Raw genomic sequence first — 27,666 nt, 5'->3', positions numbered from 1 at the left:
AGTGGCGGGCGAAATTTCAAAACCCGTTACTAATGTCTAACTTTTTTTGTTCTTCGTTTGTGTTTCTCATCTCTCTTAAAAAATTTCAACCTATCTTAATGGCTTAGTGGTCAAAATAAGCTCTGACATTGTTTGTCATGGCAAAATGCAACTTTTTTACATCATGAACGATGGCACATAAAGGTAGTCACTTTGGTCATTTGGCTTGAAAACCATAAACAATCATACTTAATAGTCCATTTTGTGAAGAATGTTTTTGAGCATTTATCAAAACTCAAGTTCATCATTTTTCCTTCCATCTAATATACATATAAGGAATCCATGCCAAAGAAAGGACTATTTTGACAAAACTTCTATCATCTAGGAAAAAAAAGTGAACTCTAAGTGTGAAAAATAACAAGTTTGTACTACATAGTTCATTTTTTAAATGTTAACATATGATATTATTGTTCCATCATGTCAAGCAAGAAAAACTAAGACTTTAGCAAAAAAGAATCACATTTTTATGATTTTTTATGAATTAGTTATGATTTTTCAATTTTCAAAAGTCTTCAGGACTCATCAGTGGCGGGCCTTGATATTGAGCCCACCACTATGTGTGCTTTTCTGAATTTTGTTATTTTTCATATTTAACCATGAGTGACGGGCCTCCCATGCCTGTTGATGATGATTGGTTATCAGTGACGGTCGTGGACGCGACCACGGGCACGAAAGGCCCGTCACTAATGTCTCGTCAGATATGCACTGTTTTGTAGTAATGCATGTAAGATTCTTCTTGGGTTGTTAAACTTGAGGCTCTCCCTGCAGTATATATGCTGCCACACGTAGATGTAGTAGCACTGCCAGTAGATGTTTCGGTTCTATCCTGCGACGAGTGCAAATAATTAGTCAGTGATAAATGATAATACACGCGCTACATTTATACTTCTATTTTGTACAAATAATTAGCTAGTGATAATTAATACACGCCCCCAACACAACCCAGAGATCGAACATGCGAGAGATATTACAAACACGAGAGACGAGACAACATTCCGTCTAGTGTGCTAATTAACGTGGCTCTCAATCATCTAATCTTGCTCACCGGAGCCCTACATTGGAAGCAAGAAGTCGCTCGACCAACTTCAAAACCGGGGTAGAAGCTGGAGGACACCGTGGTTGATCAAGCCATCAATTTGTGTTGGGCCAATAAGTTCAGTTCCCTTTTTAGGAAGTTAGTCTGTTGTGAGGGGGCAAGAGATAGAGCTGGTGAGAACAGTACATACATCCAAGGGAACAGAAGGGAGAAAAGAGGAAGCAAAAGTTCTATCCAAATTGGTGGCTTTATGTTGATAATCAAGCTTATTCGTTGTAGACACAATTTGGTGAATGGGAATGGTTCTTAATGAGTTTGTTCCACATTCAAAGCATTTAACTTTAAGCACTTGGTCTAAAGATTAATTGAAGCTTGGTTTGGCATTGCTGAATTATGCTGCGTTGAACTTATTTTATAATATGCCGTTGACAAATACATAAAATCAGAAAAAAGTTGGTTAAACAAACGCGTAAATAGACAAAAACCGATTGGAAAAACTGGATTATCATAATCCACACCTCAGTACCAAACGCATCTAAGTGGTTCAAGTACTGGATTTGAGAATGTTTTTTCAGAGGTGCGCGGTCCGATGATATTGCCAATCTCAGGGGGCAAATGTCGTCAGATCAAGCTAAACTTTTGACATTGCGTTCATGGCTCGTCATATTGCATATCTGACAAGTTTCACGCAATTTGAGTTAGCAATTTTAAAACAGACATACAAAAACCAAAGACGCGGAAATTAAACCATGCTATCTGCTCCTATTAAGAGTGAACATATTACTAATGACGATAACACGTTTCTAACTTGTACTGTCATTTTTTTGAAACGGGACAAATTCATTAACTAAGAAAAGAGTGCCAGATTACAAAACTGTGGAGTTACATCCTGCTCCACATCAGGAGGCAGGCCAACTGACATTCCCGTCGAACAAGATTCTCTATCGAACTGAGCCAGACAATGAGCCACCGTATTGTCTGATCTCGAGCACCAAAGAAGTTTGTAGTTGCCAAACAAAGAAAGGACATGACGAATCTCTCGATAGAGGAAGCAAAGGGCAGAGCGGTCGTCCGCCGATTCTCGGAGATGCCTGACCAGAGATTGGCAGTCACTCTCCAGAATGAGAGAAGCATCTTGACGATCCAAGCACGCTCTGATGCTCGCCAAGCATGTATTAGCTTCTGCTTCCAGGGCCGACGAGCAGGAACCTAATGCACCCCAGGCTGAGGTGACAACACTTCCGTTGCTACATCTCAGAGCAGCTCCCCAGTAGGCCGGCAGGAAACTCGCATCAAAATTCAGTTTGAGCCATCCTTGTTCAGGCGGCTTCCAGCGATCAGCCGGAATCGCCCTGGTGTCCATATCCGGAATGCTATGACGTTGGTGACGGTGCTCGGGCCTAGCCAACTCCTTTGAATCAACCGGGACGTCGAGGCACTGGAGCAGCACGTCATCATCGCCTTTAAGGTTTTCCATCGCCTGTGAATAGCAGCTGATGAACACGGCAGACTCCTCCACAGAAGCCCTCTGCCGGTTCCAAAAATTGAATCATTCCTGAGCTGCCGAGCTCTCCACCATAAGAAGCGCAATCTTTGTCTGGTAAGCTCCTTAACAGAATCAAGGAGCACCAGGACCCAGTTAGGGGGTTAATTATTTATTTATTTTTTGAAACGCACAGGGGGTTAAGTTAATACTGGAGTGTAGTAAAATCGAGGACAAATATTTGGTACGGTAAAATTGGGCTAAACACCGAACGCGCCTGTCTTTGCCCTCGCACGATCAAGGCCTCTCAAGTCTCAAGGCTGGGCCGGCCCCGGGCGGCCGTGGCGTGATTGCGACGGGCCGGCCGGTTGCATCCCCCGGGCACAGTACACCAGGCCCCGGCCCGGTCACGTCCTATCGTGCTGATGTCTCTGATTCCGTCCGACCGTCCGACAGCTGAGGGAGGCCTTGGCTAGAACAAGTAAAGCTTACGACCCATTGGGCCGGACGACGCCCGCTGTACCGACGAAACAGCCTCGTCTGGGCTTTACGACACCCCCCGGGGCCCGTTTTGGCACCAGAGCACTCACTGGCCGAGGCCTGCCGCCGCACTTCTGTTTTTTCTATCGCGGCCCGGCCGGGCTTAAACCCCGTCAGTTTCCAGTGGCTTATATAAATAGATCCTCGCTCTTCCCCTAAGAAAAATACACTCCCTCCGATCCATATTAATTGTCGAAATATTACATGTATCTAAACGTTTTTTAAGCATAGATACATCCATACTTGGGCAAATTTGAGACAATTAATATGGATCGGAGAGAGTATATAAAGAGATCCTCGCTAAAAAAAAAAACAGATCCGACAATTGGTTAGATAGCTTACAGTGTTGAGGTGCCGACGCCATTGTCATTGGTGCGAAGCAAACCAGCCTCCCTTGACATCGACGAAAAAACGGATTAGGTCTATTTTCGAGTTGCTAACTAGTTTACGTTTTAAAAACTAGCAAAAGAAGGGTCGAATTTGTGAAGGGAAATAATGCCTCATTGCCTTCAAATTTCTCATTCAAACCGGATCATAACAACAGATTCATTGCCCCGCTTGAATGAGAGGGACAGCATCTGGACATACATGGTACTCCTCCAATCCATTGGTCCCTGCCATAACAGGGTTTCCATGGTCCAGCCTAGCACATTAAACCCTCGGCGTGCACGTCCACCACCCTCATAAACCCTACAGCAGCAACAGCTCCGAATTAAGCTGCATGCAGTACAACATACAGATCATCTCCCAAAGAAAAAAGAAGAAGAAGAAAGGGTACAAACAGACACTAGCCATCGATCGAATTATCGGCACAAACTCTGTGAGATCAAATTAAGTTGCTGAAAGATGCAGAGACATTCAGCCATTCAGGGCAGCCACAATACAGTAGAACCTTCCCCTTGGATCATGAGCCACAAAGCAGTTGGTGTACCATGCCTGCCTTTCTGTAATAGTAAGGTTTTAGGAGTACCACTGGTGCTGCATGCTACTGCTGTTAAATGGCTGTAGACCTGGTGCCCACATTGACAATTTTGGGTTTCAGTAACAGCTCACTAATTCACCATGAATAGCAATTAAGCTGATCCATCTCATGCCAGGCCCTAATTGGCCTGGACAAATCACTTCCCCCTTTTCTGAAACTTATGCAGTGAAAGGCGACAGTTGGTTGTGTTTGTGCTGGGTACAGAAATTACAGATATGGTAGTAATATCTATTTACTTAGCCCCATTTCACTCCACAGACCATTTCGTTTCACTGGACATACCACATAGTAGAACTGTACAAGCAGAGAGCGTTTGAAGGTATCAAGATTCAAGAATCCATCCATCGTGTTGAGATCGTTGGATCAATTTCCTATTTTCTGAAAAGCTTCTGTTCTGCTCAATTCTTCTTCTGATTATTGGCTCTGCATGACTGCACGAAGCTGCTGCAGAGACTGTAACAGAGTAGTGCAGGTGGTGGTGGCAGCAGGATCGTAGAGCGGTTTCTTGTGCAGAGATGGGCAAGGCGGGCAGGTGGCTGAGAAGCTTCCTGACAGGCAAGAAGGGCAAGGACAAGGGGCCGGGGAAAGGCGACGGCCCGCCCCCGGCGCCGGCCGCGAAGGAGAAGAGGCGCTGGAGCTTCCGCCGCGCCCCGGCGGCGGCGTCGGGGAGCACGACGTCTCGTGGACAGCTCGCGTCCACGTCGTCGCCCCACTGCTTCTCAGAGGCGGCGCGCGTCGCGACGGCGCAGAAGGAGGAGGACCAGCAACACGCCGCCGCCGCCGCCGTGCCCGAGCCCGGGGCCGCCAAGATCGCCGCCGCCGTCAAGATCCAGTCGGCCTTCCGGTCTCACCTGGTAAAGCAAGCACCGTAAATCCTTTGATTAAAATACTGAAATCCATGGCGATCTATGGGTTATGCGCGTGCAATTGCAGGCGAAGAAGGCGCTGTGCGCGCTGCGGGGGCTGGTGAAGCTGCAGGCCATGGTGCGTGGCCAGCTGGTGCGGCGGCAGGCGGGCGCCACGCTCCGCCGCATCGAAGCTCTCGTCGCCGCCCAGCGCCGCGCCAGGGCCGCGCACCTCCGCCTCCGCCTCCTCCTCGACGACGACGCCGGCGCCGGCACGCCGCCACGGCGCCGCCGCTCGCCGCAGCACAACCAGCAGCAGCGGCGGAACAGCAGCTGCTGCTCGACGCCGCCGGGGGCAAAGGGCGCCGGGATGCCGACGCCGATGCCGATGCCGATGCCGGCCGCGTCGGGGGAGGAGGACGCGAGCGCGCAGACGTGCAGCGGCAGGCTGGACGACGACGAGCAGCACTACTCGGCGTCGGCATCGGCATCGGCGTCGGCGTCGGCGCTGTCGTCCTCGGAGGCGGTGAGCGGCGGGCCAAGGCGCGCGAGCTACATGGCCAACACGGAGTCGTCGCGGGCCAAGGCGCGCCGGTCGCAGAGCGCGCCGCGGCAGCACCACCACCGGCACCCCTTGGCGGCGGCCGGGGCCGGGGCCGGGTTCTCGCCGTCGCCGTCGCGCAGGGCTTCGATCGACCCGCGGGACCTCCTCGGCGAGCCGCGCGCGCTCGAGCCCGGGAGGAGGAGCTCCGACGAGCGGCCGTGCCCGTGGGCGGCGCGGCTGGAGTGCATGGGCGCGTCGTCGGCCCCCGGCAACGGCAGCGAGTGCGGGTCGACGTCGGGCACTGTGGTGACCTCGGCGGCGCGCATCCCACGATGATCTCTCTCCGCTTATCTCTTGGAGCTAAGGCTCTGACATAGCACGTAGCACATCCAGCTCAAAAATCACGGCGGAAATTCAAAATCATAACGCGAATAATATACTCACTCTTTTTAGAAAGGTTAACGCATTTGGTTTCGCTGAAACAAGTTCTCAAAAGTTCTCGCTGATAATTGTGATTTTCTATTATATAAATCATATACTAATAAATTTATTATTGGTCAAAGTGTTGTCTTAACGAAACCAAATACGTAGATCTTTCTAAAAAAAATTCAAATTTGATTCGCTCAAACAAAAAAGATCAACTGGCCGTGAGTACTACCGAATTCAAATTCCCACACCACGGTATGACCGGATATTCATGTTCTTGCCGCCTCGTCGGTGAGCGAGGAGACATGAGCTAGTTTCATCAATCTTATTGCAAATTTGCCGTCAGTTTCTTTTTACATCCGGCTATATATCTAAAAAAGGTGAGTTGGCGAGAGATGATACTATCCACCTATCACGTCTTATAGGCACTGTTTGATTAGATTTAAATGTGGCTTTTGATTTTTGACTTGTAAATCTTAAAATAAGGCTTTTGACTTTTGAATTGATATTGTTAGACAATAATATAAGCAAAAAGCCAAAAACAAATGTCAAAAGTCATAGTTAAGCCTAACCAAACAAGGCCTTAATTCCTTTTACTTATTGTTAAAGAATTCAAACCCCTCCGTTTCTTTTTTATAAGATGTTTTACAACTCTAAAGATTAGTTCATAATTATTTTGGTTTCTCTATCCTCCTCTCCTCGTCCTTCTTACCCCCCGTCGCTGAATTCTCCCGTATGAAGATTATATGTACTCTTATAAGGATATGAGTTGGTGGAGGTCCGTTCAATCTTTCCGAGGTTACATCTTAACTTGCCCGAAAATTAGTTAATGACGTTTTGAGATTACATCGTGCCATTCTAGTGCAGTAAACATATTTACCATAATCTTTAGATGAGTTATTCGATTGGTGTATATTTTGAGATACCCTTTTTGTTTTGCACAAAGTTAGAGACTATGATTGCACAAATGTTAAAATAATCTTCTAAAAAAAACTCCATAGCAATTCACGGAGCATTTAGCTACTCGAATATTCAAAACATATAGGTGCATGCATAATTAACCATGCATGAACCATAATGACGCTTAACATTACGTCTGATTACGATAATCTAGCTCTTGCCTGCTTTAGCATTTCGCTAACCAAGTGGTTCTCATGGTCAAGTTTTGCAGACGGATCGTAAAACAAGCTAAACGAACTTGAGAACTCCATACCAGGCGAAAATCGGAATGCAAGAAGGACTAAACTGTGAATACCGTGACTTACCATGGCTCAAAAGAAAAACCATTTCAGAGGGGGGTTTATACGCAAGAGATTCGCAGGCCTCTCGACTTGAGCCGTGGCCCGTGGCGTGCCCCGCAAAAGGCGAAGAGGCCGGAGAGAAAGCGCGAGGCGGGGGCGGAGCGAGCGACCGCGTCAGGTCAGCCATCGATCGCCACCTCCCACCCCATCCCCACACCCGCGCGCGCCGGCGAGCGAGCGAGCGAGTCGGATCGGGGGAATGGCGACCGAGGAGGACGCGGCGGCGGAGGCGGTGCAGCTGATCGACGGCGAGGGCGAGTTCGCGGCCGAGTCCGCGGAGCGGTTCATGGCGGCCGCGGGCGTCGCCGGATGCGGCCTCTCCTACGCCGTCGTCTCCATCATGGGGCCCCAGAGCAGCGGTACGTACCACGTACGACGCCACGCGCGCATGCCGATGATCTCGGTTGGGTGCGTGCTCGGCGAATGCGGCGGCGCTGGCCACCTGTTTGATCAAATGTTCAACCTCTCGTGAATCCATTTCGTACGATTTGTCGAGATGCTATTTTTCTGGGGGCCAATGTCGCCTGCCTCTGGTCGGCGCGCCGCACTAGGTCGATCGATCAGCCCTGCGAACCGATATCGTTGGTGCGTTGTTAGATTAGACGTACTGGGATGGGAGCGTCGGCTCGAGTTCATGCAAGTTTCCGTTGTTTTTGTGCGCGCTGCCATTGGTCGTTTCCCGATGGATTTTTGACGCTCCACCGCTGTAGAATAACGGGCATTTCAGTTGGTCTCATCAGTGAAACAACATGTTATATTATCGTATACTCGTAGTACATCATTCCAAAGTAACTTAAACTGACAGCATAAACTTGCAAGTTATGAGTCTAATTTCACAGGGGGTGTGGAGGGGAGGACGGTTGCTTGTTTGCTTCTATAGTACATTGGTCGGAATCTGCATTGCTAGTGTGTGGCATTGCTGTTTCTATGAACTACTTATGGTGGAATTTTAAGCGCTCACCAGTTCTTCCACTTTGACCCGTGCAGTATTATTTTTGGATAATATGTGCAATGTTCAACCTTACCTGACTAACATGACTTTAGTTTGAAGTAGAGTGCTTGTATAGATGTTTTGTTTTAACCCTGAACTTGCTGACATGAATGATGGATCTGAAGCAAATGTAGGCATTGTTTTCCCATAGTATCGACCCTGACAGTCCACAGATGTATTTTGTGAGTAATGTGTCTTGCTTTCTTGGAGGTTGTTAGTTTTTCTCCTCGGATAGTATTAAACTGTAAACTGTTTTTTATGTAAGATAAACTGTAAAATGTTGTTTTCATCATTTGAATGATAGCCTAATGCTGAACTTAAACATATATTCTTGACTGATATGTGTGAGTTCTGGACTGTCTTCTCCTTTTCACCAATCTACAGTACATAGCTCTGAACTTATTTGGGATTTATTTTCACGATTCTTTTTCTTTTGAGCAGGAAAGAGTACCTTATTGAACCAACTCTTTGGAACTAAATTTAACGAGATGGATGCATTCAGGGGAAGGTATATACAGTTTTGTTTAACCCACATGATTACAAATCTGTGCATCATGTTGTTTATTTTGTTTACTCCTGAACACACAATTTAGAAACTAGTTCTCTTTCTTTTACTTTCCCCTCCTCTTATCATGAAATCAAAGCTGTCAAATGCAGTATACACTCTCAAAATTTCGACTTACAGTGAAGGAAAAAAAATCTTGATGTTCTATCTGTGATCTGTCATTAGGAGCCAAACTACCAAAGGCATCTGGATAGCACGCTGTATTGGTGTCGAGCCTTGCACTGTTGTAATGGATTTGGAGGGTACTGATGGGAGAGAAAGAGGAGAGGTATGCTTACTTACACAATTAGATTTCCCTGTTCGATATCTTTGAGCGAAACTTTTGGAGTAGCAAAGTGCAATGGACTAAACACTGTCCTAACAGATTAGAAATATTCAACACTATACAATAGTTTTCTAGTTCTTTCTTTGAATTTTAGTGTCTGCCCAGAAAACCTTGGGTCGTGGAACAGGACAAGTTTAAGAGATGATACCTGATGTTAACAGAAGATTGTTCCATTGTTTTTTTCTTTTGTGCCGCGTTACCTCAAAATCTAGTTAGGGCATCAGGCTCAGTCAGGATATGACAAAAGTTTCACATAACTTGGAATATAAATATCTCCATTCCTCCCATGATATGGCATTATCTCAGAACAGCTTGCAAAATTTGTTTTACAAATAGATTGCATTGTCAACTCATTCCACTTTCCGTTCTGTCTTTAAGCAAGAAATTAAACGTGGTTGATCGTCCAATGAACATAAGTCAACTTAACATGCTTAATTAAATAATTAGATCATGTGTTTCAAAAGGTGACCTTGTATGAGTTGAAGGAAGTTGTCATGGTGTATGAATGAGGCTTATTAGATTAGCGAGCACATTTTCCTTTCTGACAATCTGTGTTTTTCGTTCATTTTAGGATGATACTGCATTTGAGAAGCAAAGTTCGTTATTTGCTCTTGCCATTTCAGATATAGTTCTGATTAACATGTGAGTTATTCTCTATGATCCAACTATATGATGCTGGCTACCTCTTTTGATATTATGATAATTTCGTCTTAAGGATTATAAGTTGCAGCTTTACTTCATGCATTTACTTACTGCCTTTCTATTTTAACCTTGTGCAAGTTTTATGCAAAAGTTAGATCTCTATGTACCTTATATTTTCTTTAAAACTGAATCAAACCCAATATAAGAAAAGGCACTTGGCAGAGCCCGGTAGGTGGTACGCTTAGCCCCGAACGAGGGAGATAAATACTAAATACTTCAGGAACAGAAAAAACAGGAAAAGAAACACGAATGACCTCTGAGTATAACCTTTTGTACTGCTCTAGGTGGTGCCATGATATTGGTCGGGAGCAAGCTGCCAATAAACCACTTTTAAAGACAGTATTTCAGGTACAAAGTTGTAACCTCTCTGTTCAGTCAGTTATACTCTTATTTCAAATTGGAATATAGTGCTGATGTACTTGTAACATTCGGATTACTCGATATGTAGGTCATGATGCGTTTGTTCAGTCCACGGAAAACAACACTTTTATTTGTTATACGTGATAAAACCAGGGTTTGCCTTTGTTCTCTTCCTTCCTTGAATATATTTAATGCAATGCTTTTATGCAAGCTATTGGAAATAAGTCCAATTTACTTAGGCAAATCTCAGACACATCATTGTTTTCATGCAGACTCCACTTGAACATCTTGAACCAGTTTTAAGGGAAGATATTCAAAAGGTGCTGCTATCCTCTTCTATTTTAATTTAGTTTACTAGTTTGTTGGTTTTCTCTGGTTCTAATTTTATCACAGATTTGATCAGATATGGAACTCGGTTCCTAAGCCAGAGGCACACAAGGATACCCCTCTCAGTGAATTTTTTAATGTGAGCTATCTAATTTCGTTATATAGTGCTGATTTATTTCATTATTTCTGCTGATCATAATATTGTTTGCCAACATGAAGGTGGAAGTCACTGCATTGTCCAGTTTTGAAGAAAAAGAAGAGCAATTCAGAGAGCAGGTACTTCAAAAATAACGAAGCTTATTCAAGCACTTTACTAACCTTAGATTAGTTCAAACATATTTTCAATCACCTTACTATTACCTTGACCAGGTTCAACAACTTAGGCAAAGGTTTGCAAATTCAATTGCACCAGGAGGTCTCGCAGGTGATAGGAGAGGAGTGGTTCCTGCTTCAGGTTTTTTGTTTAGTTCACAACAGATTTGGAAAATTATCCGAGAGAACAAGGATCTTGATCTTCCCGCTCACAAGGTACGCAGGTCCATAATTTTCTTTTGGGCATTGAAGTCTGCATAAATTGCTGTGTAGCATACATACACAATTCTGTTCAACAAATAACTCAAACTTGTTAGTTGATTTGTTTCCATTTGCTTCATCATGGAAGGTAATGGTTGCTACAGTTCGGTGTGATGAAATTGCAAACGAGAAGTTTGGCAGCCTAACGTCAGATGCAGTAAGAACTCACCACTTCAGATCTTTAATCTTCTTAGATGTTTTGGGTTCACTAATATGTTTCTGATCTTTAGGCATGGCTGGATTTGGAGAATGCTGTACAGACAGGTCCAGTACAGGGTTTTGGGAAAAAACTTGGCTATATTGTGGACGTTCACATGCAAGAGTAAGCCCTTGTGTGATTTAAGTAATAGCAGTTAGTACAGTAACAGACAGTTGGTCACATATATGCTTTCTATGTTCTTTGCATCTACCAATAGATTTACAGGCATGTACTTCACGAAGGAAGTCTCTAGAATTTCCACCATTCCTGGTCAAACATATGGCAAACATTGACACTTTCTTTCTTTAAATTGCATACCTGCGAATTAATATTAGTTTGGCCCTTTGTTTCTTCAAATTGCATATGCAGATGTTGTCATCTTTCTTTTTCTATGACTGAATCACTGAAATGCTGGCATTGAAGCTAGCTGTTGCTTACTTTACTGCTTGTCTTGGTTGTAGTGAATCCTACATCTAGCTAAGACAGTAAACTTCTGTTCATGAATAAAACTAAGATGTGGATCATTATTTTTTTAGGTATGACAAAGAGGCTGTCTATTTTGATGAAGCTGTTAGGAAAGCCAAACGACAACTGCTGGAATCTAGAATACTAAATGTAAGGTTCTCTTGTACATCAATATTATTTTATCATCACAAAATAATAGTGTAGACTGTTTTACTTTTATTGTAACCAATTTGCAACTCTGGAAAATTCATGTGTTGTTAAAGCGCATATCCAAATATTCTCCTTATGTGAAATACTAGCTGGTTTTTTTGGCATGTGCCATTTCTTGCTACGTCGACTTGATGTCATGTCGCTAATTCTGCCTCACATTCCTTGCAGCTTGTCCAACCTGTATTCCAGAAAATGTTGAGTCATCTACGTACTAAGGCTCTTGAAAAATTTAAAACCGGACTTACTCTATCTCTGGAGAGTGGAAAAGGTTTTGCAGCAGCTGCTCGAGAAACAACTGAATCCTCTCTACACGAGTTTGATCAAGGGTGTGCAGGTAAAAATTATACACATGGTAATTAGTATATATTTTTTTATTCCAGGACTGCTCTTATGTTAAAGGATGTAATAACCGTTGCATGCTTGTACTGAAATAGTATGGTGCCCTGCAAAGAAAAACAAGTTTAATTTGCTATGCGTACATTAAGTTTGTCTACAGCCGTTCTTATGTGCTGATGTTGCAACGAGTTTATCCCTATATCTACTTGATGTGCCCATAAGATACACAATTCATAATTTGTGTTTTTTTGCCTCTTTCTTTTGGTGTACTAAACCTTTATAAATTGAAACTGCATTCTGACGAGTCTTCCTATTCTAGATGCTACAATCAAGCAGGCAGACTGGGACTACTCTAAAATGCTAGAGAAAGTTCGGCGTGATATTGAAGACCATGCACTTTCAGTTCGTGAAAGCAAGCTATCAGCACTAACAAGCCGTGCTAAGGTTAAGTATGGCAACCTAGAAGAAAATATTTTCTTATTAGCTTTTGTCAATACATACTTCGCTTCTGGATATTTTTTGGCAAGTGATAGCATTTGTCAGCACATGGTAATAATTTATGTTTTATGCTACTTGTACGTGCAGGAGAAACTAAGAAAAGGACTAGTTGAACCTGTGGAGTCTCTTTTTGATGCTGCCGGACAAACAACCTGGGCATCGATAAGAAACCTTTATAAACGTGAGACAGAAGCCATTCTGCCAGAGTTTTTGAAAACTCTTTCTGGGTTTGAAATGGAAAACACATTGTCAGAAGAAATGGTCTCAAAATTAAGGGATTATGCCCAAAGTACAGTGGAAAATAAAGCTAAAGAAGAAGCTGGCAAAGTTTTGATGCATATGAAGGAGAGGTTGAAATACAAAATGTGTTCCTCGTTCGTTGCACCGATCAATTCAACCTTCTGATAAAGTTTCCCGTTATTGCCAGGTTTACAACGGTGTTTAGTCATGACAAGGATTCAATTCCAAGAGTCTGGACAGGAAATGAAGATGTCCGTGCAATAGCAAAGGATGCTCGATCTGCTGTATAGGACCCACACCCTTCTAACATGACAAACACTACAGCACTTTGTTTTCTTGTTAAGTGATCTTACACTAACATTGCAGGCTCTCAAGCTTCTGTCTGTATTAGCTATCATCCGCTGGGATGACAATCCAGACAGGATTGAAAACATGCTCACCTCAACACTTCTGGATGGTTCTGTTGAAGCAAAGAGTTCAAGTGCTTCTCATAGCGACCCACTTGCTTCAACTACTTGGGAAGAGGTAGCTTTGTGTTTATTTGTTCTCCATGCGGCCAGAAACGAAGGTGCTTATACCAAAGAGACATCATTTTGTGAAACAATTTAAACAGGTTCTTCCAAAGCATACACTTATTACTCCAGCTCAGTGCAAGTCACTGTGGAAGCAGTTCAAAGCAGAAACTGAGTTCACCATTACACAAGCAGTATCGACACAGGTGTGCATTTCATACCACATAGCTTTGTCACGATGGTGTATTTACCATTCAGAGATTTTGTGCTAGCACGTTTTTGTTTCTTTAGAACGCCTCTTTAAACCATAGTTGTGTGTTCAATTACCTCTTATAAATTGCCTAAAAAATATGACCTCTCATAAATTGGATAACTTATGATTGTGTTTTCCTTTTTCTGGTGTAGATTCCTGTTTCTGATGGTGTTTGTTTTCTAGTGGGTATTTATTATGCTTGACTTGGATTTTTTTCATCTCTCTCCAGCAAGCTCATAGGCGAGGTAATGGCAGACTGCCTCCTCCTTGGGCGATGGTTGCTATTGCTGTTCTTGGTTTTAATGAGATTATGACGCTTCTGAGGTACTTAGTACATTGGCTGGAATGTGCACCATAATTCTTTACACAAACTGAAAACTATAACACGGCGCTGACATTCTTGTTCTGCTGTGCAGGAATCCCATATACTTGTTCTTGCTATTTGTGGGTTATTTACTTACCAAAGCTTTAGCAGTGCAGCTAGATATTGGCAGAGAATTCCAAAATGGCATGGTAAGATGTTGAACATTTGTTATAAGTTGAGCTTAAGAATTATAGCATTAGTTTTCTTTTCACATTGTACAATCTTATCCGAAAGTTATTTGTACAGAAGGTGCGTTCGAATGCCTAATTCATACTTACTAATTACTATACATCTATTGATTACCGACTATGTTGGGTCGGAACAGCAACATGTAACGGTGCAAGCACTTTGGCAACCACTTTGCAAAACAAGAAAAACACTTTGTTATGAGGACAGCGGGGGAGGACCGTACTAGACTATACTGAAAAATAATTAAATAGCGTGAAAAAAGTCCGAAGGACTACTAAGAAGAAGCTTAACACGTCTGGAATCAACACGCGAAACATGGACAATCTAAAAACTATCAATATTTGTGGTGATTTATCAACCAAGGGAATGCAACCCCAGTTGTCAAAAGAACTTTACAAGAACTTTTTCTGAATCACAGCATTGGTCCAGGTCTAGCCATGTAGAGATGGCCTCTTCTTATTTTCTGCCTTGCACTTTCTTTGATCACTTTGCCAAGAATTGGATTGCTACCCTACAACAAAGCTATTTCTGTGCTGCTTTTTTAGAAGAAACTGATGTAGGCGAGACTGAGGGCCGAGGGGTCTCCCTGATCAATTGTGTTAAATTAACCTATGGTACAAGGTGTTACAGTGACATCTCTTAAAAAAAAAGGTGTTACAGTGACAGCCATTATGAAAACAGGGAATGAGAGGGATAAAAATGGATTAGGATCAAATACTCTTTTTTGGGCTTGGGGAAAATTATGAAAAACATAAGATTCATATTTCCATGCAGATGACAGAACATAATGCTAACCAGTCAACCTATCTGACTTGCACCAAAAGCAGCTGATTGCGTATTCATTTAAAGTTCTCAGTATTGTGCTCAAATCACCTGAAGGAAAAGGTCATCAACCTGCATGAATAGAACATGTGGAGTGAGTTGGTGGACAGTATTATGAGCGTATATCTGCGTAACCTGTGCATTTTGCTATTCTTGTCAAAAGTGATTAGTTTGGTTTAGGTTGATGATATGCTTATCTTGCAGAGCAAAAACTTGTACAGACATCACCTCTGTCTGAAACAACACCAGCATCTGTTTTTTAATGAAACATCAGATCGGAACTTTGAGATAAATACTTACCGTGCATATTTTATCATATAGTCACAATGTATTCGATCCAATATAACCCATTGCTTGATTAGCTGTGAACTCTGGTCATTCTGAAATAGCGCTTGACAAATTGATTTGATCTCCCTTCTTTTTTCGAGGACACATAAATTAAATCGATCTTATCCTGCAGGTTCCTGGGATCCTCTCTGTTTCAGCAAAACTACTACCTACAATGCAGAATCTTATAAACAAAGTCGCAACTGATCAACAACAACAAGGGCAGCAGCAGCGTCACCATCCTCAGGCCGCAGAAGCTCCGGAGCCGCAGCCACCCCCTCCCCCACTACTCCTGAGCCCCAAAAGCTCGATGAACGAACTGCGGAGGCTACACGTGCCGTTTAGCCCGGTGCGCAGAGCAGCGTCATCTCCATCACCCTCCTCGTCACCTATGGCATCACCCAGAAAATCCACCGAGGTCCAAAAACCGAGACGAGCAGTAGAGCCTGACAACGAGTCTCACAGTGAGTACTCGATAGTGTGATCTCCGAGGGGGGTTTAGCTGCTGTGTACAGTCCAGTTGGAAGGTATGAGCATTTGAGTGCATGTAGCAAATGATGTTTTGTCGGTAGATACCCAGAGAGAATAAATGTAGCACCCTTCTCTCGCGAAATTTTGTAAGGATGGCTAAATTTGTAGACAGGAATACCATTTCATCAGCATCAGCATGTATAGAAGAACTATAGAAACATACAGGAAAGGAATCTACTTCGGTTCAAACCCAGGACATATCCAGTGACAACCAGACTTTGTCATAGTTTTGCAATCTATATATATACTGGTTGCCAGACTCAGAACCAGGATCCTAGGCCTTGATATTTTAGTCTCTGGCACCCTTGATTACATTACATAATTATTATCTGTACTTCTAATGTTGCTTAGAGTATCGGCAAAGAGTTGCAATGGCATCCCAAGACCAAGATGCATGTAAGCAAGGGACAGGAAAACTGTTGGGTACATGGTATTGCTTCCTGGACTCCTGCAAGGAGCCAAGACACACGCCCCCGTGCTAGCAGCCTCCCAAGATCCACGCCGACGGAGCCTTTGTTTTCTCCGATCAATCACGTACAGGCGACCGAGCCAATGACAATACGAGAGGCAGGGCACATGGAGAGATTCGGCTGGCTCTACGGCAAACAAACCCCCAGGTTTTTTGTCTTGTTTTTCTCATCACCACATGGGCCATCACAGGTGTTTTAATCTAGCTACATGTCGAAGCCTCACAAAAGGCTAGGTGCATGGTATATGGTATGTCTAATGTATGTGGGCATCTGCCGATCCATGCATCCATTGGTAGGCCAGGAAAGAAAAATTACATTTATAGGTGTTTTTTTTTAATTGGCTAGTTAAAGAGAGTCCATGGATCATGAAACCAGCATAGGATTCTTCGGTCTATGCTCAGGAGGAAGAGACAGGGGACCCATCACACACACACACACACACACACACAGTATTGCTGCTGCCAACTGGATGGATCTCCTCCAGCCCTGCCTTGCAACATGATTGATTAATTGCAGATGCAACATGGTTACAAGGGTTTTAAGATCTTGCCAGATCCACAGCAAATGTTTCTACTACTAGTACTAGTAGTCTAATACTACTGCTACTGAGCTAGGGTTTACTGGCTAGCTAACAGGTAAACCATGAGTCAGGGTTGGCAACACTGGGATGGTGTTTGCCTCAGTTCCCAGCAGCTAAACTTCAGACCTAATTAAAAGATGGTTCGGTTTTTCGACTACCTATTGCGCATAGCGAAAAGGTTGGTGATTACAGAGATATGGCGCTGCTACGACGCCGTCTCCTTGAAGCTCTTTGTGAGCCAGATGGCGGTTTCCCGGGGGGACGCTTTCTCGGGGCCAAAGGGCTTCAGCAGGATCCCCAGCTCGTCGTACCTCTCCTGCTGCAGCAGCTGCGCGCTGAACTCCAGCAACCCTTCTAGCGCCTCGGCTCGCTGCTGGAAGGACGAGGTGTCGAACCGCTGCAGCCTGGAGTCGTTGGACCCTCGGCTCGAGGCAGCTGTGGCGTTGCGGCCTGAGGAGTCACTCACGTTGTCCCCGTCCGTGCGGAGCACCTGGATTGTGCATTTGTCCTTGGTGATTGACCGGTTGATGGAGGGAGGTGTGGAGCATGATCCGTGAACCGAGGAGAGCTTGTGGATCGGGAGCAGGGGGTCCTCAGATGAGGCCAACGGGAATTCTGCGATCCTGTCAATTCGAGGTGCATTCACGGAGACATCAGGGGAGTCTAGCTGGTCCAGAATGCTGATGTTGCGCTTGGTTGGTGTTTCATATGTCGACAGTGGGAGGGATGCTCTTCGAGCCAGTCGAGCACTTTTGTTTAGAGGTGTTACTGAGGGTAGCTGCAAAGGAGAAATTGGACCGTCAATGAATATTGGACCATTTATTTCAACATAAAAAAACTCATGCAAACTTCCAGATGCAGATCCATGTTAAAGCCAAAAACAAGATAGATTTAAACAAATGTGTCATGACAGAGACATAATAACTATATGACCAAAGGCTGACTGAACATAAGCTTATTCTGATTGACATGAAGAGAGCATGTGCATGCTATAATTGACGAGTATGGCATTCACAAACAGATGAAGAACAAGCTTATCAGTATAATCAAGAGCATAAAGAACATAGAACAAGCTCATTGTGAAAAATACCTCAACGCGGTTTGTACTGGTATAAGATGTTTTTGGAGTTTCAAACCGATTCCTACTTGTGAATGTCTTGGCTGGAATACTCTTAGGAGTCCTTAGGATGCTTGCTGTCTTAGTTATGATGGCTTTACTGGTAACCTCGTCCTCAACTTGACTGCTGTCAATGGAGAACTCTTTGACACTCTGAGTAGTTGTACATTCTTTGATGCTCCTAGTAGAGCTAACAGAATTCCGCTCAGGAGATGGTTTGCTAAATGTTACAATCCTGTGAGTTCCCAAAGAGTTTCTCCTGACCATTCTTCTGCGCACGGAATCAGCTAAATCATCAGGAAATGTCATCTTCTTAACTTTGTCAGTCAGACATTCATTGATAGGAAGTATATTGCGAGTAGGACTAGATTTCAATTGGACTTGAAACACATAAGGCTGAAGTTGTGGATGTTTGAGCAGTTCTGCAGCCTGTAGAGGTCATTTAGTGCATATTTACATCAGATGATCAGAGAACAGCTTTGTATGAACATAAAAAATAGGTTACCAAAGACTAAGATAATATTGAGGAATTACGCTTGGTCTGTGCTCTGGACTTTTCCGTAGCATGCTCTTAATAAGTCCCCTACTGCATGAAGGAAGTAAAACTTTGAGAAGCATGCTCCATTCGAGTAAGATGACAAGCAAAATGGAGTAAGAAACAAAAAAAAAAACTTGACAGCAAACTTACAATGGACCAGAATATTTGGTGGGCAATGGTGATACTATTGACTTTGTGATCTTGTTAATAAGAGCTTGCATGTCCTGCCAAGAAATGATAGAATCAAAACCTGATTAATTTCTTGGGTGTTACGTTATTATTAGGGTAGAGATAGTAGTCTAAAAATATAATAAAATAGTTTTGCGCAGAGCATGTGTGCAAGTATAATGGGAGTCTACTAATAAGTAGTGACAATCCAAGTTTACTAATGTAATAATAGGACATAAACATGACAAATAAATCTAAATTACAAAGCAGGAAGTGTTCAGTAAGCCAGTAAGTGAACATAATGTTATTTTATAGTTTTAACCATCAAGTTGCAGCATTTGTATAAACCAATTACATGCACCGGCATCAAAAAAGAAGGCAGGGTAGAGACTTACAAAAGCTTTAAATGCAGGCCTGAGAGCAGTCATTTCATATATACAACATCCTGAAACAAAACAAATATTAATACTGAATTGCATGTTTTCTACCTGGTTTCAGGAAAGTGATTTCTCAACTAGAAGAAATACATACCTAGAGACCAAATGTCAGACTTGCTACCATATGGTATATCAGCAAGAAGCTCTGGGCACATATAACTTGGTGTTCCTACCACCTGGTGTTGAGGGCAATATAGTATAAGAACACCATCAAATATGTACAAGAAAGACAGCAAATGTTTTAGTACTCACGGAAGACGCCAGATCATCAGAAGTCAATATTTTTGCAAGCCCAAAGTCACCTGCATTTTTTTAGGATTAGAATTACAATCATTATCAGGATTGCTGCACTCATACATAAAGTATTGTACTTTTTCAGGGACTAAGCTACATACCAAGTCTTATGGTTTGGTCTCTGGCAATAAAAATATTGGAGCACTGAAACGAATTAGCAGCTTCAGTACACATTATTACAACACCTTAGAAAAATCACTATCTATCAACAAATTCTCCAAATGAAGCACTGTTACTGACCTTCACATCTCGGTGAAGAATGTGATTTGCATGCAAGTAGTCAAGAGCCATAAGGAGTTGCACAAGCCACTTGCAAAGCTTCTGCAAAATCAGAAAACAGTTGAAGGTGTCTTCCTCAGCAGAACAAGCTAAAGATACCAAAATGAAAGCAACTCAAGAAACACACCTCCTCAGAGAAATAGGCACCATTAGCTCTTTTAATAGCTTCAGCCCTGAAACCAAGACATATTGTGTTAACTACAGGGTCTTAAGTTTGTGAACAGACTATTTAAAAGGCCATTACAGGAATACATACATGTCTCCTCCTTGACAATAACCTATGACGATGCAGACATAGCAACCCTGAAAGTTTAAAACGAAAAAACTTAGCAGAAGGCATGATAGTTAAAACAGAGGCAATTTCACCCTCCCTGCTTGCTAAAGTTTCTCCTTTCCTGTCCTTTTTACCTACCTTCTCCACCCATGAATCTTTGTACTCCACGATAAACGGATTTCTCACTGTCGCAATAAGCTGCATCTGCATAAAGAAACATTCCAGCCCAACTCAGTAAAAGACAGTATATTCTGTGCCAAGAATGTCATCAACAATCCAGCATTCCAGCCTTTATGAGAAGAAGCCATTCTCCTTGAAAACCAAAGCTAGGCAACAAACAATGAAAGAAAAATGTAGCAGCAGCTTGGTGAAGACAAGGAGAAGAAGCTTTCATTTACCTCCTGGTGGGCAGACCTGCGAGTGCGGTCGGTTTGCCGAGCAAGCCGTATCTTCTTCAGCACATACCTGCAAGCAAAAAAGCCCAGAGAGAGCTCCACTCATGATCAAAACGAACGACTGGAACAACAATTGACCCCGCCCAGAAGGTAAAATGAAAGGGGCGGTGCTAGTTAAAGCCAGGCTCACTTCTTCTTCTCCACCTTGTGCCTGACCAGCAGCGCAGAGCCAAATGCCCCTTTTCCAATCTGCTCCAATACCTCGTACTGATCCATCCCGCTGCTGCTGGACTCTGCAGCTCCCACAAACCAAAGACGCTTTTCAAACTATCCTGGAGGCAGGGGGCGGAGCTACAGTGTTGGCAAACAAATATTGATTATTTCTCTAAATCCCTCCCCATTTTCTCCCCCCACAGAGCTCATTCATCCAGCGGAGCAAAGCAGCGGCGCGGATCCAGAAATCGTGAAAGGTCAGTGGGATTTAACAAGCTACAGAGATCGCTGGATGGAAACAAGCCTCATACCTCAAAAACCCAATGGCCAACAGAACTGCCGACGGTGGCGGAGAGAGACAGCAGGAACAAGATAGCCCGGCGAGGAAGAACCAAGAATGGCGATGGCGGAGAGAGGCGGGGGGATCGACCGCGTCGGCGGTGTCGCCGCACGGCGGCTGCGGCTGCGGCTGCTGCTAGGGAACACAGTGGGTCTTCTTCTTTCCTCCTTTCCTTTTTCTTTTGTTGAGAACTGGCAGGGTACTAGTACTACTAGTAGACTTCAGAGAGTGTGGGTTTGGTAATAACTGAAGCACACAGCTTTGCCTGCCTGCTCCCGTTTTTATGTCCAGCTCCCATCCATCCAGACGTCATATATCATGTGATATATATCATGTTTTTTTTTGTCGATTATTACGACAACATCCGTAAAGATCAATTGTCGTATATAATCAGCTACACTTATTATGAAAGAAGAAATTAATTTTTGTTTAAAATTTACTGAGAGAAAAATTGACTGTTCGTGAAAAGCCAGATTTACCCGTGATAAGACAGCCCAATCTGGCTCTTAAAAAAAGAGCAAGGCTAGAGAGAGAGGGGTGAAGGTGATGGGAGTGAGGAAGAAAACAAAGTGTGATGAGAGAGAAGAAGGGAGTGGTGTGTGGGCCCACATGGGATGGTCAAATGTGTGTGTTTTTTAATTTTCGGAGGAGTTTTTAAATCTCTTGGATTGCATCAGTGGTATGATGGGAACAAAAAGGAGTGAGTCATTAGTGTGAGTGGCTATAGTATAATGCTAATGGGCTGATGGCATTACTAAAATCAATGAGAAAGAAGAAGAGAAAAAAGAAACTTGTAGAGAAGCCGAATGCAGCATCCAGTTGACTAGATAAGAGGTTCTAAAATGTTCCAGGTGGCCGCGTAAAACAGTTCAATTTTCATGGTCTTGGGATGAAATTTGAAACATACTAATTTAGTTAAAATTTAGGAAGTGTCTATTTCTTAGTCGACTTAAAAATAGTTATTTCTCGGCAACAATCATACCCATACAATTAAGTTTTTCTCATCATTTTATACTTATATGAATCTTAAACAAATCTCAGTGATTAGGTCTGATGGTTGTTGGCGTCGACTTAGAAATAGCTATTTCTCGGTCGCATTAAAAATAGCAAAACGATAAATTTATTGCGAAACCGTTCAATTTTCGCTGAGCTAGACTTGGGGTGAAACTTGCGATCCAAACCAGGCCCCTTGGGTGTAGCTATTGTTAGCTGCAATTGTTTTTCCAGGATCCAATCCAGAGAGCATCTGAACAAAAAATTGAAACATTTTATAATCTACACGGATTTTAAGGCCTCTGGAACAAAAGATATACATGAGCATGAAGACCATTGGACGTAGCCTTTTGTTTGGCATCTTGTGAATTCAGGGAGATGCTCAAGAGATCGAGGGGCCAGTTTTGAAACAGTATATTTTCTTCTTTTGTCCGAAAAGGAGAGGAATCTCCTTTCGATTACCTGTTTAGAAAGAAATTTAGCTTCTTTTGGGTGAAATCCCTGCACTTCAAAAATTAACCCACTATTCTAGGAAAAAATTTAACCCACTCGATCAAATCCAGAGCAAGTAGCATTGCCTACCATCTCCCTTTTGGCGGCGAATCAAAGATGAAGAGACCCTATTTGGAGCCAGCAGCGAGATTTAATACAGTAGCTCTTTTACGAAATTGCTAAGTTCCAAGCTGCCCCAATTAATTGGGTGCAAGCAAAATTAGCCGGGCGCCGTTCTTCCTTTTCTTCCCCTTTTACATGTTTGCACTTGTCTCATTTTGGGTTGGCTGCCACGAACCCTTTCCTCTGACTGGCACTGGCACCACATTTCTTGTCTTGATGAGCCATCTAATGAAGCGGCTTGATCGTATTCACTTTAACTTGTTGCGCCAAATTAAGATGGTCATTTAGCTTCTCGGCCAGTTGCTATCTATCGGTCCTAAACTGAAGTACCCTCACGATTATGTCGCCATCATCATCCTAGAAACAAGCGCCAAAACGGGCCATTTGTTCTCCTTGAAATGCTCCGTTAATTAGGCGCGGTTTTCATGTCCCTGCATACACAACAATACAAACCGAACTTAATTTCATGAGGAATTTCTACAAACATATACCATGCAATGAGAAAGGTGGCTATAATTATACCCATTTTTATGGGTTTGAGAGCATGTTGCAACGATTTGATTTCCTGCAAAAATGTTAGTTGATCGTAGCTACAGTAGGTCCTAGAGAGCCAAATTCAAAAAAGTAATTGTGGTTAGATTCTTCATACTGTTTGAGTTCACGTTACAAGTAATAACTATGGTTGAATCCGTCAAATCTTGAATCCTCTTTCATTGCGATTCGTTGTGATTGTGATGTGACATCATTATTTGTACCGTGTACTAGGTCCATCTACTTTTCGAGATCAAAAAGTAGATGAACCAAATAACGATGGCATCACAATCACAATGTACTTTTGTTCCCTATGTTAGATGACTTAGGATTTTGGGACGGCCAGAGACAGAGAGATGCGAGAAAGAGGATGAGGCGAGGGGCAAATAGCCAAATGTGCGGAAAATTGGTGACAATTCTAGCAGCGAGTTCAATTGGCTTCCAAGCAACGGAATTGAGGTTGCAAAATACTCTCTCCGATCTTAAATTGTTGTAAAAATATTACATGTATTTAGACTTTTCTATGAGTAGATACATCCATATTTAGACAAATTTAGTCAAAATTTAGGATCACAGGAAGTACCAGTTAATTTTGAATTCTGCATCTTAATATCTACTCCCTCGCTCCAAACATATAATAGATATAGTATTCGTAAAACATTTATGAAGAGAAAAAAAATGGTTTGTCGTCACCTGCACTGTACACATGCATGTCATTATATATACGGAGTACATACATACATATACATAGATCCATCGAAATGAAAATCCGACAGGGACCGGATTGGATCTCACATGCATGGAGGGAGGGAACAGTTGGAATCCAATGCCCGAACTCGAGTTAAATACAGACCACACGATAATTAGAAGCATCTGATGATAATGACGATATGACCTGAGAGAAAGTGACCTCCTGTACTAATGAGTAATGCTTAGCCTCTTCTTCTGCTGCTGATGTACTTAGGCATAACAGTGTAGAAAAAGAAAGAATGTCAACTCGAGTCAGATCTGCTCTGGGTTGGGTTGGGTTAGGTCAGCCCTGATCTCAACAGAGTTATCTGGTCCGTGCATCTTGCACTTACACCCTTCTTTAACATACATATTTTTTATCATTCTATTATTCAAAATCTTGGGGGTTTAACGCAGGGTACACTGGTGTAATCCGGACGGTGACAAACAAGTCGTTCCGGTATAACCCTTTTCTTGCTACTAAATATCGATGAAATATGAGGTAATATGCGGTCGGATCGTGAAATAACTATTTTTAAATCCACGCGATGAATCTTCTATTCTAATACCGAGACTCGTGTCAATATGAATGGATGAGAAAATCATCATTGGACTATATAACTATTTTGAAATCGCCGGAGAAACAATTGCTCCTAAAAATTGTGAGTTGGCACCTCAAATCGCTCTGTCTACGAGCACTATCCTCTCCATCGTTGTGTAGCCTTTGATACCGAAAAAGCATAACAATATTGTTTCTTTGTCATTTTTCGCCTTTTTTCCTTTCGCAAACTCTCGTCTTTACACCGTTTCTGACGGCTCGTCCTTACTCGGTTCATCATCACAATTATCCTCTTCGCTTGAGCTTGTTGATTTGTCGAGGCCGGCTAAGCACCTGCACCGTCACGAGAGCCCGGATTTATAAAAGCCTATAATAAATCAGAAAGGTCAACACTTGATATAATTAAATCTAGTGGACCACTGTGCGAGAAAATATTGGAAGATGGCTTTTTGACAATAGATGTTCTCGGTGATGGACCATCATCCGTTGGAAAACAGTAGTACTCCCCATTTACCTACGAGGGACTTTTTGACATGCATGTCTCGACGGCTTTACCCTTTTACTTTATTACTTTATTCTCCGTTCCCCTTGACCAAGCCGGCCGGCCGCCGGGCTCACAAAATTTCACACCGGAGAACCTCAAGATTCACATTGGGTGTTCTCAAGCTAGCTTTGACTGCTTTGTTTTTTTGCCTTCCCTTTAGTCGACACCCCTTTTGTACATACATAGATATGTTACTGTCCAATCGTGCATGTGTCACTCTCAATAAAAAAAAATGCATGCTAGCAAAATAGCGTGCTCCTATACATATGCCCTGCATGTCGTAATTTGCAAGAGCAGTTGGTTTGTATTTCTACCATCACGGGTTCGTATGTAAAGTCCGGAATTTTGGAACATTGGCGCATATTAAATATGGTTCCTGACTTCTTGTAATTTAGCAGAATCATATTTTAGAAAAACAGAACCGAGAAAAATGATGCGATGCAATATAATTCGGTAGAAAAAAATCTTAGCCCCATAAATCTTGCACAAAAAATACGGTCATTATTTACAAGCTTTATATATGTGCGAAAGATCACCGAAAAATATAAGGCATGTGAACAGGTTACGGCAATCATAGGGATTATTAAGCAACCTGTTATGTTTACTTTTTGTTTTGCATGACTCCCGATCAAAGTAATGACGCGAGAAAATAAAATAAAATAAAATAAAAAAGAGAGCACGGCCGGCCGGCATGCCGACTCTTGTCGCAACTGCTGAAAAGGAAGATCCAGCAACATGCATGATGCATGAATGGAATGGAATGCACTCTTCTTTCTTTCTTTTTTGCCCCTTTTCATTTCGTGATGGATGGATCACGCGTCTCGGCCGGGCTCCATAAATTGGGATCGGTTAATTGGTTTGGCGCGCAGCCACTTGGACCCTACTCTTTACTTGCTTGCTTGCATGCGTGCGTCCTCTTTTTTCACTCATTAATTACGCTCTGTCTACTCTCACCTCGCTAGCTTTATCCCTTCCCGACTCCAGGCTAGCTGCTCCTACGTCCAAAACGAAACGAGCCATGGTGATTTTTCTTTTTTACTTTATATATGAGTACATTTTTTGGGCAAGTTTTTTCTCAAAATGTTTATATGTTTAAAGCCTAATCACTCTTACTTGTTTGTCCATCCTTTTTTTTTGGTTAATAAGTGGTGAGGAAGCTGATGAGAGAACGGAGAGAATTATATCACACCAACAAGGGTGTAACTGATTGCATAAATATTCCAGGAGAAATGCCATGTAAACCATTTGCCTCCACAGCTGATTTCGTCTCCTATGAGATCCATATTAATTGTTTCAAATTTGTTCAAATATGAATGTATTTATATATAAAAAACGTTTAGGTATATATTATTTGGACAACTAACAGGGACAGGAGGGAGTAATACATACATGTACAGCTAAACTAAAAGGCTGCAAGTGCAGACAGAGCCAACAGAAGAGAAGAGAATAGAATAGAAAGAGAGGCTATCGATCTCATCCATATATTACTGCATCGAAAGCTCCTCCTGCAAAGTACGTAGGTTTGCAGCTCCTTCCTTCGTAGCTGCCTGCCTGCAGTGCTGCTGCTGGCTGCTGCTGCTGCGTGTAAGAGCCGGCCGGTGTAAATACGTACTAGTACTACATCGCTCGCCGCACATTAATACCATCACGATCACGTCAGAGATCGATCAGAAGACCGGCTGGCTGGCTGGCTCCTTCCTTGCAGCGTATACGAGTAGTTCGATCTCACCGGCCAGCCGAGAACGGGGAACCAATGCCATGGGGAACGGGTGGACGGCCACCGAAAGCAGCTACTGCCTCCGTTACTAAATACTTGTCGCTGTTTTAGATAAAATTTGCACTAAACTAGTGACAAAGTATTTAGTATTTACGAATGGAGGGAGCAGCTACCATGCATCGCCATCGCCTGCTGGAACATGTGACACATGTAGCAACGCTGTTTATTTGTTGCCGCACACTCCGTGTGCACTCATTTATGGGCTTCCCTCCCTCCCCTCTTGTCTATTTTTCATCTCCTTTTGTTTAATGGGACTACTCTAATTTGGCATCGACATATGCGCATTATCCATTAATTGCGTTCCCCGTGATTTCGACCAGAAAACAATTAATGATAAACCCAATGCCAACTATACCAGTATGCATGAGGATAATTATACTCGATCCTCCGCTCCAAAACGTAGCTCGCGTAAATTTCGTTAATCGTCAAATTTTATAAAGTTCGACACAAGCCCATAACAAAAATATCGACATCTACGGTGCTAAATAAAGACCGTTCACAATATCTGATATTGATATCTTTTGTTAAGCTTGGTCAAACTATACAAAGTTTGATGGGCAATAAATAAACGTCCTGTGTTTTGGGATGGAAGTAGCAGTACATGCATGTAGTTGACATCGTCGGTTCCAGAGTTCCAAGTCATGCTCTCGTCTTGTGATAATGTGATTAGTTTTGCTGGGAGTAACTAATTACGTTATTTTTTCCCTTCATAAAAAATAATAATGTAACTAGTTACTGCCAGCAAAAACGATCCATCGATGTACAAGGAAATATGCTTTCAAAATTGGGCAGTCAAAGCTAAGCTAGCACGGCCTACGCAATGGAATG

General features: G+C 42.9%; 3 protein-coding genes across 7 annotated transcripts; 2 read left to right on the top strand and 1 right to left on the bottom strand.

The window, feature by feature from the left end:
• The first annotated feature begins 3,844 nt into the window (after positions 1–3,844).
• On the top strand, positions 3,845–6,019 carry LOC100828648 (protein IQ-DOMAIN 32). Of its 3 annotated transcripts, none has more exons than XM_024462729.1 (3): positions 3,845–4,399; positions 4,531–4,934; positions 5,014–6,019. In XM_024462729.1, the coding sequence occupies exons 2-3, from the start codon at positions 4,596–4,598 to the stop codon at positions 5,803–5,805; spliced, it is 1,131 nt and encodes a 376-aa protein (XP_024318497.1). In that variant the 5' UTR covers positions 3,845–4,399; positions 4,531–4,595; the 3' UTR covers positions 5,806–6,019. The 3 variants fall into 3 exon arrangements, with proteins under 3 accessions (XP_024318497.1, XP_024318496.1, XP_014757709.1); XM_024462728.1 differs by having other exon boundaries at positions 4,522–4,934; XM_014902223.2 differs by having other exon boundaries at positions 3,849–4,934.
• A 1,194-nt stretch (positions 6,020–7,213) lies between these two features.
• LOC100824023 (protein ROOT HAIR DEFECTIVE 3 homolog 1) lies at positions 7,214–16,248 on the top strand. The gene is made up of 22 exons (XM_003577614.4): positions 7,214–7,555; positions 8,629–8,695; positions 8,918–9,020; positions 9,649–9,719; positions 10,064–10,127; positions 10,228–10,293; positions 10,412–10,459; positions 10,543–10,605; positions 10,686–10,742; positions 10,836–10,994; positions 11,128–11,196; positions 11,270–11,361; positions 11,775–11,853; positions 12,082–12,247; positions 12,569–12,693; positions 12,835–13,097; positions 13,175–13,271; positions 13,354–13,512; positions 13,601–13,705; positions 13,982–14,076; positions 14,169–14,265; positions 15,588–16,248. The coding sequence occupies exons 1-22, from the start codon at positions 7,396–7,398 to the stop codon at positions 15,936–15,938; spliced, it is 2,556 nt and encodes an 851-aa protein (XP_003577662.1). The 5' UTR covers positions 7,214–7,395; the 3' UTR covers positions 15,939–16,248.
• A 659-nt stretch (positions 16,249–16,907) lies between these two features.
• LOC100830559 (serine/threonine-protein kinase Nek2) lies at positions 16,908–21,341 on the bottom strand. 3 transcript variants are annotated; one of them, XM_010238758.3, is made up of 15 exons: positions 21,062–21,341; positions 20,728–20,888; positions 20,541–20,607; positions 20,281–20,346; positions 20,125–20,171; positions 19,996–20,041; positions 19,830–19,910; positions 19,691–19,733; positions 19,548–19,597; positions 19,390–19,471; positions 19,254–19,303; positions 18,841–18,914; positions 18,687–18,738; positions 18,126–18,581; positions 16,908–17,813 (listed from the first exon to the last, which is right to left on the bottom strand). In XM_010238758.3, exons 2-15 carry the CDS (start codon positions 20,811–20,813, stop codon positions 17,241–17,243), a joined length of 1,773 nt encoding a protein of 590 aa, XP_010237060.1. In that variant the 5' UTR covers positions 20,814–20,888; positions 21,062–21,341; the 3' UTR covers positions 16,908–17,240. The 3 variants fall into 3 exon arrangements, with proteins under 3 accessions (XP_010237060.1, XP_014757328.1, XP_003577684.1); XM_014901842.2 differs by having other exon boundaries at positions 20,728–20,869; XM_003577636.4 differs by having other exon boundaries at positions 20,728–20,830.
• Between the last annotated feature and the right edge of the window lie 6,325 nt (positions 21,342–27,666).

This window comes from Brachypodium distachyon, chromosome 4 (genome assembly GCF_000005505.3).
Source record: "Brachypodium distachyon strain Bd21 chromosome 4, Brachypodium_distachyon_v3.0, whole genome shotgun sequence".
Taxonomy (NCBI): Eukaryota; Viridiplantae; Streptophyta; class Magnoliopsida; order Poales; family Poaceae; genus Brachypodium; species Brachypodium distachyon.
This window is presented reverse-complemented; position numbering and strand designations above follow the sequence as displayed.

Bases quoted from the DNA above. Each gene is read 5' to 3' on its own strand.
- LOC100828648 (XM_024462729.1), top strand. From the start codon at position 4,596: ATGGGCAAGGCGGGCAGGTGGCTGAGAAGCTTCCTGACAGGCAAGAAG. The intron at 4,935-5,013 runs GTAAAGCAAGCA...GTGCAATTGCAG, and splicing joins CGGCCTTCCGGTCTCACCTG to GCGAAGAAGGCGCTGTGCGC.
- LOC100824023 (XM_003577614.4), top strand. From the start codon at position 7,396: ATGGCGACCGAGGAGGACGCGGCGGCGGAGGCGGTGCAGCTGATCGAC. The intron at 11,854-12,081 runs GTAAGGTTCTCT...CATTCCTTGCAG, and splicing joins TGGAATCTAGAATACTAAAT to CTTGTCCAACCTGTATTCCA. The intron at 13,513-13,600 runs GTAGCTTTGTGT...CAATTTAAACAG, and splicing joins CTTCAACTACTTGGGAAGAG to GTTCTTCCAAAGCATACACT.
- LOC100830559 (XM_010238758.3), bottom strand. From the start codon at position 20,813: ATGGATCAGTACGAGGTATTGGAGCAGATTGGAAAAGGGGCATTTGGC. The intron at 20,347-20,540 runs GTAAATGAAAGC...TTCTTTATGCAG, and splicing joins GCAGGTCTGCCCACCAGGAG to ATGCAGCTTATTGCGACAGT. The intron at 19,598-19,690 runs GTATGTAGCTTA...AAAAAAATGCAG, and splicing joins AGACCAAACCATAAGACTTG to GTGACTTTGGGCTTGCAAAA.